This window comes from Emydura macquarii, unplaced genomic scaffold (assembly GCF_026122565.2).
Source record: "Emydura macquarii macquarii isolate MOO-44397 ecotype Brisbane River unplaced genomic scaffold, CSIRO-AGI_Emac_v2 contig_2292, whole genome shotgun sequence".
NCBI classification, from domain to species: Eukaryota; Metazoa; Chordata; order Testudines; family Chelidae; genus Emydura; species Emydura macquarii.
The window spans coordinates 2,712,492-2,727,786 of NW_027132429.1; the positions used below are offsets into that span (position 1 = coordinate 2,712,492).

The 15,295-nt window shown below is 55.3% G+C and overlaps 1 protein-coding gene across 10 annotated transcripts in view; it reads right to left on the reverse strand.

Annotated features, from left to right (window-relative positions):
• Positions 1 to 759: 759 nt before the first annotated feature.
• Positions 760 to 15,295, reverse strand: part of DNM2 (dynamin 2) — a 56,808-nt gene continuing 42,272 nt past the window's right edge. For 5 of the 10 annotated variants that reach the window (XM_067560567.1, XM_067560564.1, XM_067560566.1 and 2 more), the window contains 6 exons: positions 12,692 to 12,801; positions 11,632 to 11,743; positions 10,364 to 10,528; positions 9,699 to 9,934; positions 9,026 to 9,280; positions 5,531 to 8,068 (listed from right to left, as the gene is read on the reverse strand). In XM_067560567.1, coding sequence (XP_067416668.1) covers positions 7,999 to 8,068; positions 9,026 to 9,280; positions 9,699 to 9,934; positions 10,364 to 10,528; positions 11,632 to 11,743; positions 12,692 to 12,801 — 948 coding nt within the window. In that variant the 3' untranslated portion in view covers positions 5,531 to 7,998. Of the gene's footprint in view, positions 2,927 to 5,530; positions 8,069 to 9,025; positions 9,281 to 9,698; positions 9,935 to 10,363; positions 10,532 to 11,631; positions 11,744 to 12,691; positions 12,802 to 15,295 lie in introns of those variants that run through there. The other 5 variants (XM_067560560.1, XM_067560565.1, XM_067560559.1 and 2 more) reach the window with 3 other exon arrangements.

The window sequence follows — 15,295 nt, forward strand, 5'->3', positions numbered from 1 at the left end:
ACTATTCATACTAGTCCCCTCCACCCCCTTTTCTCTCAGGATGTCACCATCTTAAAACTGTGCTGGGAATATGGACAAAGCTCAAAGGAGAGGGAAGGTTAGGCGGTTGCAGAGGGGGTTGCAGCTGGTAGCTTTATAGAGCTGGTGCCAGGTGCTCTGTGTCCCTCATTCCCCTGTTTGTTTCTCTAATTTCACTGGAAGCCAGAAGTTTGACTATTAAGAGCGAGATGGTTCCCTACAATTCTGGCAGTGACGGGCTGTGGCATTTGACCGTTGCATTACAGACTGATGGTGGCTTAGACGTCACTTCGCTCAGCAGATCTGCGTCAGGCCCTGCCATGCACTGATGGTCTTTTTAGTCACTTTTCTGAGCAGAATCACAGCTGGGAGCTGGCACCAGCTCTGGCGGAGGGAGAGCCCTGGGGGTGGCCATCCTGCCTCATGGGGCAGTGTGTTGGAATGGGGCTATGCTGTTCCACAGCTGATCTCTGCTGCCACCCCATGCATTGCCATGGACCTAGCCCAGCCTTTGTTAATTACATTAATGAAACACTGCCCATGGTACCCAGGATTTTTTATTTAGGGTAGGGGAAAAACTATAGCGAGGGAGTCTTACTGCCCCCTTTACACACACGTTGTAGAGAGGCCCCTGCAGCAAACTGGGCTGTCCTCATCCTTCAGCCCCCGTCAAGTGGGACAACTCCATCAGTGGAGTGCAGGGGAGACCGAGAAGAAGTGCTGGGCTGGAAGGGAGACGGATGTCTCCATGCAGGTACTCGCACCCGGGAAGGTGGAAGCGGAGCAGTTCTGCTGGGCAGCAGTGCCCCCTACATCTGCAGGGCGACTCCAGCACTGCGCTAGGTAGTTGAGCCAACAGCGGTGGGCCTGTGACTCAGCCCAGGCTGTGTTCACTTCATACTGCCGCTGGCCCTGGCTGACAACAGAACTGAGGAAAGGGCAGCGGGAGCTGGCCCAGGGCTCCAGTTACGTTCCGTGCGATTCTTCTGGCTCCAGGGGTGTGAGGAAAGCTTCGTAACAATCTTATTGCACGCGTCTGTCCGCTGCCTTCTACCCGTGCTAGGGTCCCGGCCTTGTTGCCCATCACTGGGGTATCAGAGCACTTCTGAAGCGCTGCCTGCGTGTGAGGCTGGCTGTTAAAGGGGTGAACTAAGGCAGCATTTCTTCCTGCTAGCGAACGCTGAGTGCTGAATGCTTCCGCCCAGTGAAAGCAATGGTGCCCTGCTGCCATGTTTGCTGCAGGGCCTCTCCCATCCGTGTGCTGGGAGTAGCTTCTTCAAAGACGAGGTGGGGCAGGGACAGCGCTGGTCCTGCTCTGCTGAGATGAAGGGGCCGTTCACACCTCGCAGCTGCTCTTTCAGACTCGGCTGCAGCAATTATCCTTGAAGCTTTTTTTTGGCACCAGAGCAGCTAGAGGCTGGTTTTTAAACGGCAGCACAGACTGGAGAAATGAAAGGATGGGCTCGTCCATCAGGCCTGCCAGGGGCACATGGTCTACACGGTGGCATCCCCTGAATGAAGGTCTACAAGGGTCGCTCCCTGGACTCATGTGGGGCCACTGCAGCCGTATGGGCTATCCACCTCCCTAGAAGGCTCTGCAGCTGGGCCGCGGTTGGATTTTCTTACGACGAAAGAGTCGGGGGGGAGGGGAGGAGTAGAAATGCAAGTTTGCCTGGAAGCAGGGATGTTCTGAAGCCCAATCAGGGAAACACACTGGAAACTCCTGAAATGGATGAATGCCTCTGCACCATACAGCAGAGACAGATCAAATTCTTCCTTGAGCCTGCTCCACCACTCTAAATAAGATGCAGGGAGCAGCAGGTAGGGGCTTGATGAGGAATTCTAAATTTCCCACAGTTTAGCTGAGTCTCCTCTTCCATGCCCCGTTTCTAGGCACCGGAGGGGGGGTGGGGGTGGTACTTTGTGATAATTCAGATCCAGAGAAATTATACTTTTCACCAATTTCCCAGAATTAACCAGCAGCTAAGAAAGAAACAGGCTTAAATATACCTACCCAGCACGTACTGCTTGGTGGGAATGGGTGGGGGGAACCTACCGATTATAAATAAAAGAACCACCATGTTCAGTAAGGACCCCCACGCAATTATTAAATGCACTCAGACACAGCAGCGTCAGCAAGTAACTAATGCACCTTGGACCGGGGCGCGTCTACCCTGGAGTAGAGGGAGGGATCGCGGGGCAGGGTGGTAGATGTGCAGAGGTCTGTTGTGGTAGAGTGCTGCTCCAGGCACTCTGTCTGCTGGAGTAAGACAGTCAGGGCGAGGATAGGAGGGCCCCCCCCACGGTCATGCAGCAGGTGAGGAAATAATGGGACAAATCTCCCTTTTCAAAAGTGCAACGCTGTGTCCTTAAGGTGGTGGGGGGAGGGCAGTAAGCAAACTCTGCCACTCGGAAAATGCAGCAAATCCACGTTAGCTGGAGTCCGTTCCGAGCTCGGCGGGGGCGGGGGTGATTTTTCAGTTTGATCACAACACATTCACAATGATTGAGGTAAGAAGAAAATGGCACCAGTCTTCCATCCCCGGCAAGCCACGTCCAATGCCAAGAGAGCTTTGCTTTCCAGGAGGAGGCTGTCCCCTCCTGCCTTGCCCGCGTACAATTTCCAGCGGGGGGGTGTAGGAGGGGGGGGGGGGGGAGTATTATACCTCCTGCATCGACTGCAGCAGGTTGGTCCCAGCAACACCCCCAGGCTGCATCCCATCTTGGCGCGTTACTGGACCGGCGATGGTGAGAGGTTCTCCTCGGGCCAGCGCTTGGCTTTTGTAGCGAGATAAAAAGGCCGAATCACAAGGCGTGGGTTAAAACGGGGCAGGAGTGATTGGTTGGGTCACGCTGGTTCTCGGCAGAGGTGGCTCCTCAGAAGAAAGGCCGGGAGGGAGCCGGGCGCCTGGTCAGAAGAGAAAATAAAAAACACCATTTCAGCATCTCACCTCTGATCACTGCTGGGGCCAGGCTGTGGGGCAGGAACCTCGGTCGGTCCTGGCTTCTGCCGCTGCGGGTGGAAGCTCTTTACAGCGGGGAGTGGGGGAGACCTCCTAGAGTGAAGTAGCCTCCCATGGGAAGTGGAGGAAGCAGCTTTTACACAAGCCCGGCTAATACGCTGGAGATCAGGCCAGGAAGACTCTGTGCTGAGAGTGGCCTAGAGCGGAGGTTGATGCTCTTTCCATCTCTCCCTCTCGGAACAGCTCCCACCAGGGATCAGCTGCCTGCTGACCGCAGCCCGGTACTTCCTGCTGGGGCAGAGTGGCTGGAGCACAGAGGACTCCCGAGGGCTAAGCGGGCATGACCCTGAGTGAATCCATCACTTTGCTGCTGTGACTCGGTGCCTCCCTCTGAAACGGGGGCATCTGCTACCCACTTTCCTAAGGTGCTGTGAGATCCGCAGCCGGGCCCTGCCAACGCGTCCCTGATTGAAGGCACTGCTGGAGGGCTAATTTTGCCCTCAGAAGGGTTGAGTTGGAGGATTTAAATCACCACTGTCCCCATCAGCCTACTAGAAACGCAACCACCGGCCATGGATTCCCTCCTCCTTTGGTTTAGGTGAGAGACAGTGCCTGAGTCAGTGACAAACCCGTCAGCGACTTCTCAGACAGGCTCCAGCCTACCCCCACTCCGCCAGTGGGGATTTTCCTACCTCTGCTATCGAGGCTCACAGCAGCCATGTCAATAACCCAGGAGCAGCTACGGCACTCGCAAACCACTTGCAGCGCTGCCCTGTGCCGCGGTGTAGGAGACGATCAGACAAGGGGCTGTGATCTGCTCTTAGCCACAGCCATACACACACGTGCAGGATTTCAACAGTCACCCCAGAGTCACCCCCATGAAGAGCAAGGACCAGCCTTCCACAAAGCAACTGCTACAATGGGTGAACACAGCTAGCACCGAGAGGGGTTTCGCAACTGCTCCAGATTCCTAACCAGCACGTCATCTGTGCTCGCCCGGCCGATACAACTCAGCCCACGCTGTACTGAGACACAACACCCTGCCTTCACAGGAAGGGCCGTCTCAAACTTCTGCACGTGGATCCAGCTCCAGGCGCCGCTACTGCAGGCCCAGTGCATTCCCACTGATGCCCCCGTTTGCTCGTCAGCGTCTGCTGAGCTGTCTGTCACGGACAGCTTAGCCTCACCCCTGCCAGCACCCGCCCAGCTGAGCTGCAGTGCAGGGGCCGGCTGCTCTTAGCGAACAGCACCATCCTGAGGCACTGCGCTGGCTACAGATTTAATCCAAGGACCTGTACCCTTGTCCAGGGCCAGGCCTGCCCACTTCCTGCACAATGCCCATTCCAGGTACTCGTTCTTACAGACAAATGCAGGATCCAGTGCTGCCCAGATTCCTTCGTTTGCATAGAGAGGGGGTTTCTTTGGCAGTGGGGAAAGGACAGAGGCGGCTGACAAGCAAGGATCTAGTGTCAAGTATTTAAGATTGCCAGGTCGGAGCCCATCCTCGCTTCCACCAACAGCCCCGCAGCTCAGCTCGAAGGCGGGAAAGGGGGAAGCAGGTGCGCAGCAGAAAGCCTGAACCAGCGCCCCAGCTCTCAGCATCTGGTTCATTAACGATAGGCTGCCACAGCACAGGCCCCATGCCCACATTACCACCCTCACTGCCACCCTGCTAGAGCAGGGCGTTGCTCCTGCAGCTTGGCTGGAACATGGCAGCCTCGCCCGCAGCCTTCGCTTTAGCAGCGGTTCTGCAGTGCAGCTCTGCTCGCCCAGGCCCGCACTAGAGACCACCAGCAGCTCCCATGGACCATAGCCAGGCAGTGAAGAAAGTACAGAAAGCAGCACGGCCACGACCACCCCAGGCTGGCTGCCAGATGTGGGATGGCTGGAAGTTTTTGGTTTTTTTGAGGGGGGGGAGGAGGGGGTGTTTGGGGGAGTGGGATATTGCACAGTGCTTGAGAGGTGAAGGCTTTGCAGAGATCCCTGCCAAAAAAGCATGAAAAGACTGCTTAGATTTAAGAAGAAATTGAGCCATGGAACCAAAATCTTGGTAAAAATATAGTTGAAACCCCCTAAAATATTGCTGGTGGATTCAGACCGTCCTGCGCTGCTCCAGGGGAAGGGGGCTCTGAGCCTGGGCCAGGCGGCCGTGCAGCCTCCAGGTCTGGATGCTTGGTGGGTGTTCGCACAGCACAGCACAGCACGCTCCTCGTCCGCGAGTGGGGCTCCTCGCAGGATACAAATGTGTGCTCCTTTCCCACCACAGCTCAATGGGAAGTGGGGCCTGAACCGCTTCAGGCAGGTTTCTCCCAACGGCTGCACCGGCAGCGGCTTGGTGCGTACTCTGCTCACAAGAGCCGTGGAACTTTCAGCTGCAGGTTCTCCGAGCTCCTTCGCTGCCCTGCTGTAAAGAGACGCTGCAAAGCCCTTCGCCCCAGCACCACCCTTCAGGACCAGACAGGAGGAGAGAAGGGATGAGGAGGCAGGAAACACACCACCAAGTGCACACAATTTCCACCAGCAGATTTTTTTTCCCCTTTATTGTTTAGTTTATTAATGGGATACAGAACGGAGGCACTTACACATCAGCAAACTGAAGGACCAGTAGAGAAAAGTGTATTGGGCTTTGTATGCAACACGAGCGGAGAAAGAGAGAGGTCCCCAAGCCCATTTCACAGCTGGTAACATCAGGGAGAGCCAGCGGGAGGCAGAACAGGCAGGGGGATTTTGTGGAGGGGAAAAAAAACAAAACAAAAACCACAACCCCCAGACAAGCAAAGGGCCCTCAGGCCACCCCGCGACTGGCAGCGCGTTAAGAACCGCCTTGCAGTTCAGAGGCCAGGGCAAAGCAGCTGCCAGTAGTGGAAGGAAATGGTGTTGCATTCAAAGTCAATTGAAGACAAGCAGGAGAGCAGGCTCCCCCAGGCTGGAGCCAAGTTTTAATGGCCAGCAACTTGCTCGAGGTGGGTTTGGTTTTGCACGTTTGCTCTGTGAAGCCAGCTGCAGGGCACTGTCTCCATACAAGCGTTAATGCCGGCGGTAACGAACGCATGCAATCACCCATGCAAGAAAGCAGCTAGGGTCTCCTCGCCACCCCGGAAGGAAAGAGGCCACGATGCAGACAGGCTCTTTGAAACAAAGGTTAGTTAAGGCAGGCTGGTTTGGGGATCATTTCCGTAGTTCTCCAGCTCGAGGGGCTAAGTAGCAACCCTGCAGGTTGTCAGAGCAGAGGATTGGGCCTGAACTGGATTAAAAACCCAACCCTTGGAGTTTTTACAATTAATAGTCTTTAAAAATATATATACACAGCCTCTACTGCCAGCTCGGGGGCGGAGTGCTTTGCTAATTCAGCTGAGAAGGCACCATGGTCTCTCCTGTGGCAGATGGAAGGAAGTGGAGGTGCTCGGCCTGGCACAGCTGGCTCAAAGCACAGATACTACGCCAGCCTTCCATGGCACGTTTCCAGTTGCTAAACGCATCCCCTCGGCTTCCACTGCCATGGGGTAGCGGAGCCTCTCTCGGTGGCTAGATACAGACCCGCAGCACCTCAGCCATCCACTTGTCAGACGTTACCTGTTCACCTGAGTTTTTAGAGTCAGCAGGGCCTGTTACAACCCCGTGCCACCCAAAAGCGGGAGGGAAACAAAGCTCTGTCACTGGACGTGTAGCTACTGGGAAAGTTTTAGCATTTCCTTTGCTCCTAGAAAGGCCTTAAACAGGCTTTTGTCCACTTCGCCTACTACAAAAAAAAGGACAGCCTGCAGCGGCCCTCAAACCAGCTGACCAAGCCATGGCCTTCTGTTACTCTAGTCTGGTACTCCCGCTGGGCTAGAACTTCACCAAGCTGAGAACAGGAGCAAAGCAGAAGCCAAGTTGCTACTTACACAGGACTGCCTATCGTTTGGCTCTCCGCAGGCCTCCCTCTCTCTCATTCCATTCGTGGCTTGGTACTTGACTCATCAGACTGGTTTTGCCGAGGGCCAGCAGCGTTGTATTCAGTCCAGGGCCCTTCTGCTATGTGCTTCCTTCACCGGCTGCACTCAGAGCATGTGCTGACTAGTTTAAAGAAAGCACCAACTGGGGGGCTAGGCACGTGGGCAGATATTGCATGAGGAATACCTGAGGTTCACGGTCAACCCCGCACCTCCTGGCAAAGGACTAACCTGAGGCGCTTGCTCCGGTTTGCAGTGAATTAGATTTATTAGCAAATGGCTAGCGGCAGTCCATCATTTTTCATAGATCAGTTTCCTCAACGCTATAAAACGGAAATCTAGCCGGTGATCAGATTAGCAGTCCGGGTCGGGGGAGGGAAGGAGGTGTTTTATATATAGAGAATATATTAACAATACAAAACAATTCTGGGTGTCTGAGGGGGGATGAAGAGGAGCCAGAGATAGAGAAACCTGATCAGCCCGAATGGCAGGAGTTGCAGAAGATTCTGCGCACAGAGAGAAATGGGACAGTCTTTGCTCAGCTGCCTTTCAGAACTCCCGTCTCTATTTCATACATTCAGACGATCCCAAGGCAAGAACCCAGGGGGGTTCATTGGGCCTGTTTTCCAACAAAGTGCAAAATTCCACCCCCCACACAGAATCCTCTGCTTGCTGCTGTATAGTGGTGCTGGCAGTGATGGGCGCTGATCAGCGCCGGGGCAGTCGTTGGGGGGCGGGGAGGTTCTCCTGAACCAACCCCCCCGACTGTAATGCCAGTCACCCACTTCCTAGCTTCGAAACAGCAGAGATCTCAGGGTAGAGGGGCGGGACGTCAGGACAAGGGACACCGCCATTGGTATGCCAAGGCGTGAGCCCACCGCACCCGTCCCCGAGAAGGAGTGCACCACGCTAACAGGATTTGGCCTTGGCTAGAACCACTCTGCAGAGCTGATCACAGTGGTAAGGTTTTTAAACAAGAGTAACATGGGATTTCCCCTCTTCCTCCCCTCCCCAGACGGCAAATGAAGCGGCAGGTGTGAGACGCCGCACCGGGCACACAGGAGTCACTAACGTCCCCCCAGGGGTTAGTCTAGCAAGGAGGGCTCAGCCGGTCGGATAATGGTCGGCCGGTTCGGCGCCGCGGGGGGTCTTCTGCTGCAGAGAGAACAGGAATAGAGAGGGGAGAGCATTAGAGAGGGGGCAGAGCGGGAGTCACTGCCATTGGGCAGTTAGCATCTAGTGGGCTGTGCGGACGGAGGCTTAGTAGGGCCCCCTGGCCCTGCCCCACCTGCCCTGGAGCCAGACTGCTCCATTACCAGGGAGGGCTGGGTGAAGGGCAGCAGCCTGCTTTCCTCCCAGCTCCACCCTGCCTGGGCTAGGGGGCCCAGAGCCGAAGATCAGGGCACCAGCTCAGCTAACTCTGGATTGCCTGGTGCTGTTGAATGGGCACCACCATCCAGGGGGTCCCGGCGTTTAAAGGAGCAGGGCAGCAGTCTGGAGAGGGGATGGCAAGAGGTTGTACGGGGCACCCGTGAGCACAGCGGATTAGCACGAAAGCTTCCCACGAGACAGACTCGGCAGCCCCTGCCGCGTCAGAGGGAAGCTGGAGCCCAACTCTCAGGAGCTGCCTCCGGAGCTGGCATGAGAGGGCTGGGCAGGGGTTTGGCCAGCTCAGGGAGACAAGATGGGTGTGAGGGACCTGCTAGTTCGGTCATTCCTGCGTCACGTTGAGACACACGGTCCTCTCTCCCGGGGAACTGGACCTGAGATACATGCAGCACATGCCCTCGGGGAGGCCCCCCCCCACACACACTCCTTAACTACTGGCAATCAAAGCAGAACTGGCTCAGCTGCAAGACTGCGGTCCCAGCTCCGGGGTTTGATGCGAGCTCAACGACTCCACAGGCCACGTGCCGCAGGATGGCTCCAGCTCTGGTAGTGGCAGAGCCCTGCTGCCAGCATCCACGCTGACACGCTTCATGCCGCCTGACTCGGATGAGGGCCCCAGCACGGAGCCAACGGCTAGACACATGCCAGTAAGAAGAGGAGCCATCAAGCTTTCAAGGAAGCTGCTCTTGGGGTCGTGACCTAGCAGGTCCGGGGATCTCTTACCTGGGCACGCCCGGGGGAACGCCAGGTGGAATGCGTGCCGGCCGCGATGGAATCTGAGGAGGGGCTGAGAAGGGGTCGTTGTTAGCAGCAAATACATTCTGAGGTCCAGGACGTGAGGGGATGGGGGGAGCCACAAAGGAGGAGAGTCCCCCTGCAGGAGTAGGGATCAAGGGGGGCCCTGGAGTTGGGCCCCTCACAGCCGGGGGCCTGCCTGGCGGCAGCACAGTAGAAACAGGTCTGCGCTGGGGCGTCGGGCTGCAGGGAAAGGAAGTGCATCAGAATGAGTGTCCCACCCCTAGCGACGCAGTCAGGTCCTTATCTGTCCTTCCCCCAGAGTGTCCGAGGCCCTCCTGATGGCTTCCAGCACCCCCGTGGGCAGCAGGGGCTACCCCCTTTCTGAGGCACAGGCCAGTTGAATTAACTTGCCCGCAGTTGTCTAGGGAAGGCGGTGGCAGAGCCAGGAACAGAACCCAGGTCTCCAGATTGCCAGTGCTCTACCCCCTAGGCCCTCCTCATTCCCACCTCAAATAAATCCTTGCCTCCCTCCCCCTTCCAGGGCCACCAGCCTTGCTTAAAAGCAGTGCGGCAATAGTCACCCCTCTGCACGGGACACGCAGTCAGGCAGCGCCAAGAGCCTGGTCTCCCATGCCACCTGCTCCCTGGTTTGCTGTACCTGTGCCCACTGCTCCCACTCTGCAGCCACGCGTCATCCACGGGCGGCGGGACCGGCGTGGAGACCGTGCTGGTGGTGATGTCCCCGATGATGTGCAAGGCCTCCTTCAGGGCATGGTACATTCGCAGCATGTCGTCCCGCCTTTGCGCCTGGTCGGCTGACTCCTCCATCAGGCTGCTCTGGTCTGCGGACGAGTACAGGTAGGCCAGCAACTCCGAGTGGATGAAATCCTTGGTCTGCAGAGAGGGGAGTAAGGGAACCAACATGCAAGCAGCAGCTAAGTCCTGGCCCATTAAGCTTGAGGGGGGTCTAGTGGTTAGAGCAGGGAAAGCCGGGAGTCAGGTCTCCTGCTGTTATTCTAAACCACTGGAGCAGCCTGGACAAAGCCAGGAATCAGACTCTGGCCTTTTACGCTCTGACCCCTTGACAAGGGTTTTGGTAAAACGGGGCGTGAAGGACCAAAGACTTCATTAAAACACATTTCACTTCCCCAGCCCGAGATGCTATGGTGCAGCTGACCTGACCCGCAGAGCTGAGAGGAGCATTGTCCCCAGTGACGTGCTCTGTACCTAGCAAGCCCAGAGATCCCCCCACTAACAAACAAGCCACAGCTAGGACCAGGCTTTCCTGTGCCAGATGAGCAGCCCCGGGCTCGGCCCACTCACATTGTTTATCATGAGATGCATTATGGTCTTTGGCATGAGGTCTCGGATGGACTTGTTGATGATCCCCACGTAGGAGTCGACGAGGTTGCGGATGGTCTCCACCTGGCGCTCCAGCTGCGGGTCCATGGAGAAGGTGTTCTCTTGGACACCATCTTCATTTTCCACCTGCTCGGGAAAGCGGGTCACACAGTAACTTAGGGTTCTGCAGCAGCCCCGCTCGGTAGCTGGGGAGTGCATCACAGGCACTGACGTCACCTGTGCAGATTCCATGGCATGTCACTTCCCACCTCCTCACCTAGCATTTGTCCTGCACTAGCACCGAGACCCCAGGCAAGGGCAGGGCCGCACTGGGCGAGGTGCCGCACACCCCCACCCGGAGAGCTCAGAGCCCTGAGTTTTGGAGTGACTAGCAATCACAGGTGCTGCCCAGCGTGACACCATACGAGGCCTGATTTTCAGAGGGAGGGAGATCACCACTTTGCACGTCAGGCCCCTTTAAGGGGGTCTTAAACTAGGCACCCCAAAAAACCCACTCAGCACTTCTGACAATCTTGGCCTTCATCCTCCTCTCTCCGGAGCAGGGGCTGCAATCACAGCAACTGACTGCCAACGAGAGGGAAGGGAGAGGGAGGTACGTATGCCGCTGACTAAAGACAGGGCGACATGGGAGAGGCAATGTGGGCTCATGGACTGGGCCCAGGAGACGTAGGTTCTAACCCCAGTTCTGCCACTGACCTACTGGTGAATCTGGCCAAGTCAATTGAGCTGTGTCCCACCCGCACGCCCCGTCTGGTCTGTTCAGACTGTATGCTCCTCGGAGCCTGGAGCTTTCATAGCGTGTAAGGCCTGAATGGACCATTTGATCATCTAGCCCAACATCCTGGAGAGTGCAGGCCAGAGAATTCCCTCATTTACTCCTGTACCGAACCCAGTCACCTGGGCCTGGCTAACGCATCATCCAGACTGGATCTGAAGAGATCACAAGGTAGAGAATTCACCCCCTCCCCGTGGCGCCTATTCCACGGGTAACCACTCTTCCGATGCGCCCACGCAGTGTCCAGCACAACAAGGCCCTCATCTCTGCTAGGGCCTTGAGGCGTGTTGTTGTAACACCGAATACTGGGCGAGCCACAGTTGGGAAACTAAGCCATGAGCGAGAGTCAATTTTTGACATGAATTGCTGCTGCTGGCAGCCCGCACAGAGGGCACCCCCAGCAGACCCCCAGCCACTTCCAGGAGGAGATCATCAAGGCAAAGGCAATGTTTACTTGGTCTTTCTCTGGATAAACACCAGCCCGGAGGAAGGAGGCTTTCCAGCTGTCCACATCTTCCTGAGAGTCGCAGGCCAGCTCAATCTGACGGAGATCTTTATACACATTCCTAGGCACAAAGACAGCGTGGGGTATAATCAGAGGAAAGAAATTCCACAATAGATGGCCTGGCTGGCTGTCTCGACCATTGGCCTGTATCAGGCATCCCAAGGCCAACGACAGAATTCACTATCCCAGCTGGTAGGTGCAGGATCCCTTTCCTACTGGGCTGGTTTGGAGGACAAGGCACTGTCCTCGCACAAGGACTCAGACTGGGAAGTCAGAGGGAAGTCTGAAATCCCTTCAGAAAGCCTGTGTAAATATTGGCAGCCTTTCCTTCCTCCTAGAATAATCCTCCTCATTAGACCCCAGCTGCTCCCGCCTCGGATAGTAAAAGCCCAAGGGCCAGGGAAGTTAGGAGGGCTCTCCCTGCTAAGCCCAGCACGCCGCTCCAGTCAAAAGAACCAGTGCAGCAAATGACACGAGCGTTGCCAAGCACAGAGGGGTTAGGGCAGCATTTCCCACAGTGGGGGGCACTAGCCCAAAGGACTAACTGGGAGGGGTGCAGGAAAACCTCAGTTCTCCAAAGGGTCTGCTTTAAATGGGGGGAGAGGGCGGGGGAGTTTCTAGTCATCATGGTTGCAAAAGAAACCTCCAAAACATGACCAATGCAGCAATAGTTGCTTGAGTTTGAGAGAGCCTGAAACAATTGCTCGGAGAGGGACAAGTTGTCCCCTTCACCTAACTCAGATGCTAGTGATGGTTGTTAACTGTTGGTATTTGAGTAGCAAAAGCACATAAGAGAGGGGACCTATAACATGAATCTATTCTGCCATCTCTAGTTCATGCCGAGAGCCCAGGCATTTGGGATAAGGCCTCTCCCCTCTGGTGGGGCTAAAGGGTAGGTGGCAGAACTGGCTTTGTTTCCCTGACAGGGTTTCAGCTTTCAGAAGCCTGGGATACACTGTTAAAGATCCATCAGGATCTGTCGAAGATGGTCTGTCTCCACATCCCTTACCTTTGCTCCGTGTTGAAGATGGCAAAGACGTGTTTGTTCGACATAAAGCCCTTCTCCACATCCCTGATTTTCAGATTATCCAAGGGCAACATGTATTTCTTCTCCTTTTCCTGGAAGGGGGGGGAAAAAAAGCCAGGAATGATGGAGAGCTGGGACCTGGTCAGCGTTCCCTTCCCAGTCTAGAATTACCCTCCCACACCCCCTGAGCACTGTGCTGGGTGAAAAACCCATCCCTTGGGTACGCAGTGAAGAGAGCTGGCTTGATCCCTCGACCAAGTGAAGCAGGTTTGTCCTCAACATCACAGCAAGCCTCGTTTGCGGCCCAGACTCATTTCAGCTGAGCTATTAGGTTTGTTCATAGGAACTGCCAGCCTGGATCAGGCCCAGTACCGGACTCTGACAGCGGCTGGTACCAGCTGCTTTCAGAACCACCACAGTGATGGGACAACCTGCCCCCGGGGAAAGTTCCCATCTAACCTTGATGCTTTACATCAACCTAAGTGTAGGGACCCTTAGCTCTGCAATGCAGCGTGCTCTGGATCCAAACTGACAAGCTGCTGTTCTAGCACAGGAGGAGTCTAAATCATTAGCCACAGACTAAAAATGTCAGGCGGATACTTCTCCACATGGCCCGAAGGGCACTGGGCTTAGTTAGTTTCAACATAAGTGTCACCTTTCGCTCAGGAGGTGCTAGAGCAGAGACGACGTTTGTCAGCAGGGGGGTCTGGTTCCCCATAAGTCCCATGCATAGTACTGGGACCATATGCCAGCAGCAGCACAGCTGTAAACCCATTGTGTGTGGTAACAGCCATATGATGGATGGGCAGTCTAACAGAATATATGCCAGTGCTCTCGGAGGGGCTTATGAACACAGTCCATGTGTCTTTCCCCCTCCCCTTCGAGTGGTGGTGGTGGGGGGGGGGAAGCAGTTTTAGAAATCTGGCACGAAGGACGTTGCTTATTTAACAGGCTGCAGGCCAGTGAAGTTGAGGGGCCACCCAACTGAGTCACACAAGTCGTCTCACTGCCAAAACGCCACATCTGGAATTGTTTATAACTCCAACTGCCCTGTCTCCAGATGCTGTGCGCACACAGCCCTAAAAGTGACGCTCTCCTTTGTAGAGAGGCCACAAACCTAAACCCTCCCCCCCCAGCCACCGCCGCCCCACACCCCTCCGTATGATTTCCTGAAAAACCCACAACTTTTTTCCAGACTGGATTCGGTTGCAGACTGTGCCACGTCAGAAGAGACAAAGCGGATCCTTTTCACCGAACAGCTTCTCTTATAAAAACCCAGGAGGGGAAAAAAGGAAAAAAAAAAACCACAAAAAACATGGAAGCCCTGGGAGGTTTGAAGCGGATTCCGGCCCCGCCTGCCCAGTGTTCAGACTACCTGTTCAGGAGGCTATAAAGGTGTACAGTAGTCTGCACATTGGTTAGACTGGGTTTGGGAGAGCAGCACCCGGAGCAGCTCAGCACAGCCAGGTAAGGCAGGCAGTGGATGCGGCTAGTAGAGACTCTGCTTGCTGTCCTGCACTGTAAGTCTTGGAGAACATTTTAGCTTTAACTGTTCTCGTCGGCTAGAATTAACCAGGTGCACGAGTTCTTATGGCTGCATGGCTTCTGGAGTCACAGATGGGGTAGGAGGATTGATGTTTAAACCCATGTTGCTTTGTTGTTCCATACTGAATACGCTTTCCCTAGCATTTGCTTAGACCAGGTCTATGGGGTGCTATTTTTAAAGTGCTTTTCCAGGGGTCTGGGCTGCTGGGGGTTTGTGGCAATTCTCTGCAAGCAGCAGCTGAATGCTAGTGGCCTGGGGGGAGGTAGGCAATTTGTGCCTGCTGAATACAGAGCCTCATTCATCTGCAGCCTGCTGGTTCTCATTACCCGGAGCAGAAGGGCCAGACAAGCGCCCCCAGACAGGCCTCCCCACAGGAAATGGGCTGCCGGGGATGGGGGAGAAGGGTGGGGGTGGGGGACAAACGAGAATGAAACTTAGGAACTTTACATATTTCCCTCTCTTTTAGGAGGTAGATTTAAGGGTTTTTTTTAAATCTATCTAGATTTACAGCCTCTCTGCTGGGAGAGGTTAATCTTTGCAGCTTGCTTGGAAGATAAAGGACAAGAACAAAGGAAGTCTGGGTCTTGCTTGGGTAAAGGGGCTGCCTGCTGGAGCTGATGTTAAACTGTACAGCGAGCCGGGGAAATAAAGTTCTGTTAACATCTCCTTTCTGTGTTCTGCCCACCAGTCCATCACTCACCACCCAGCCCTGGAGCCTGCCCGCGAGATGGGTGACACAGGGGAGGGAAATAGCCGTTTTCAGACTGTGGGGGTGGAAGGGCTGGAAAATGTGAGTGTGGCATCTCTGTTCCAGACACTGAGGAATGGTGCCTAGACACTGCCTCTTCTGCTTCTTCCAGCCCCTGCAGCCGAAAAGAGCACAGGCAAGAACAGGACATACCCCTTCTGTTTGGAGCTCTGACCCCACCTGCTTGGCCAAGAGGATTTAGCTCAAAGAGGTACCAGCTTTCATCAAGACCTGCCAGACTGGTGTAATAAATATAGTGGCAAAGTAATGTCCAGACAGAGAGCAGGGGTGC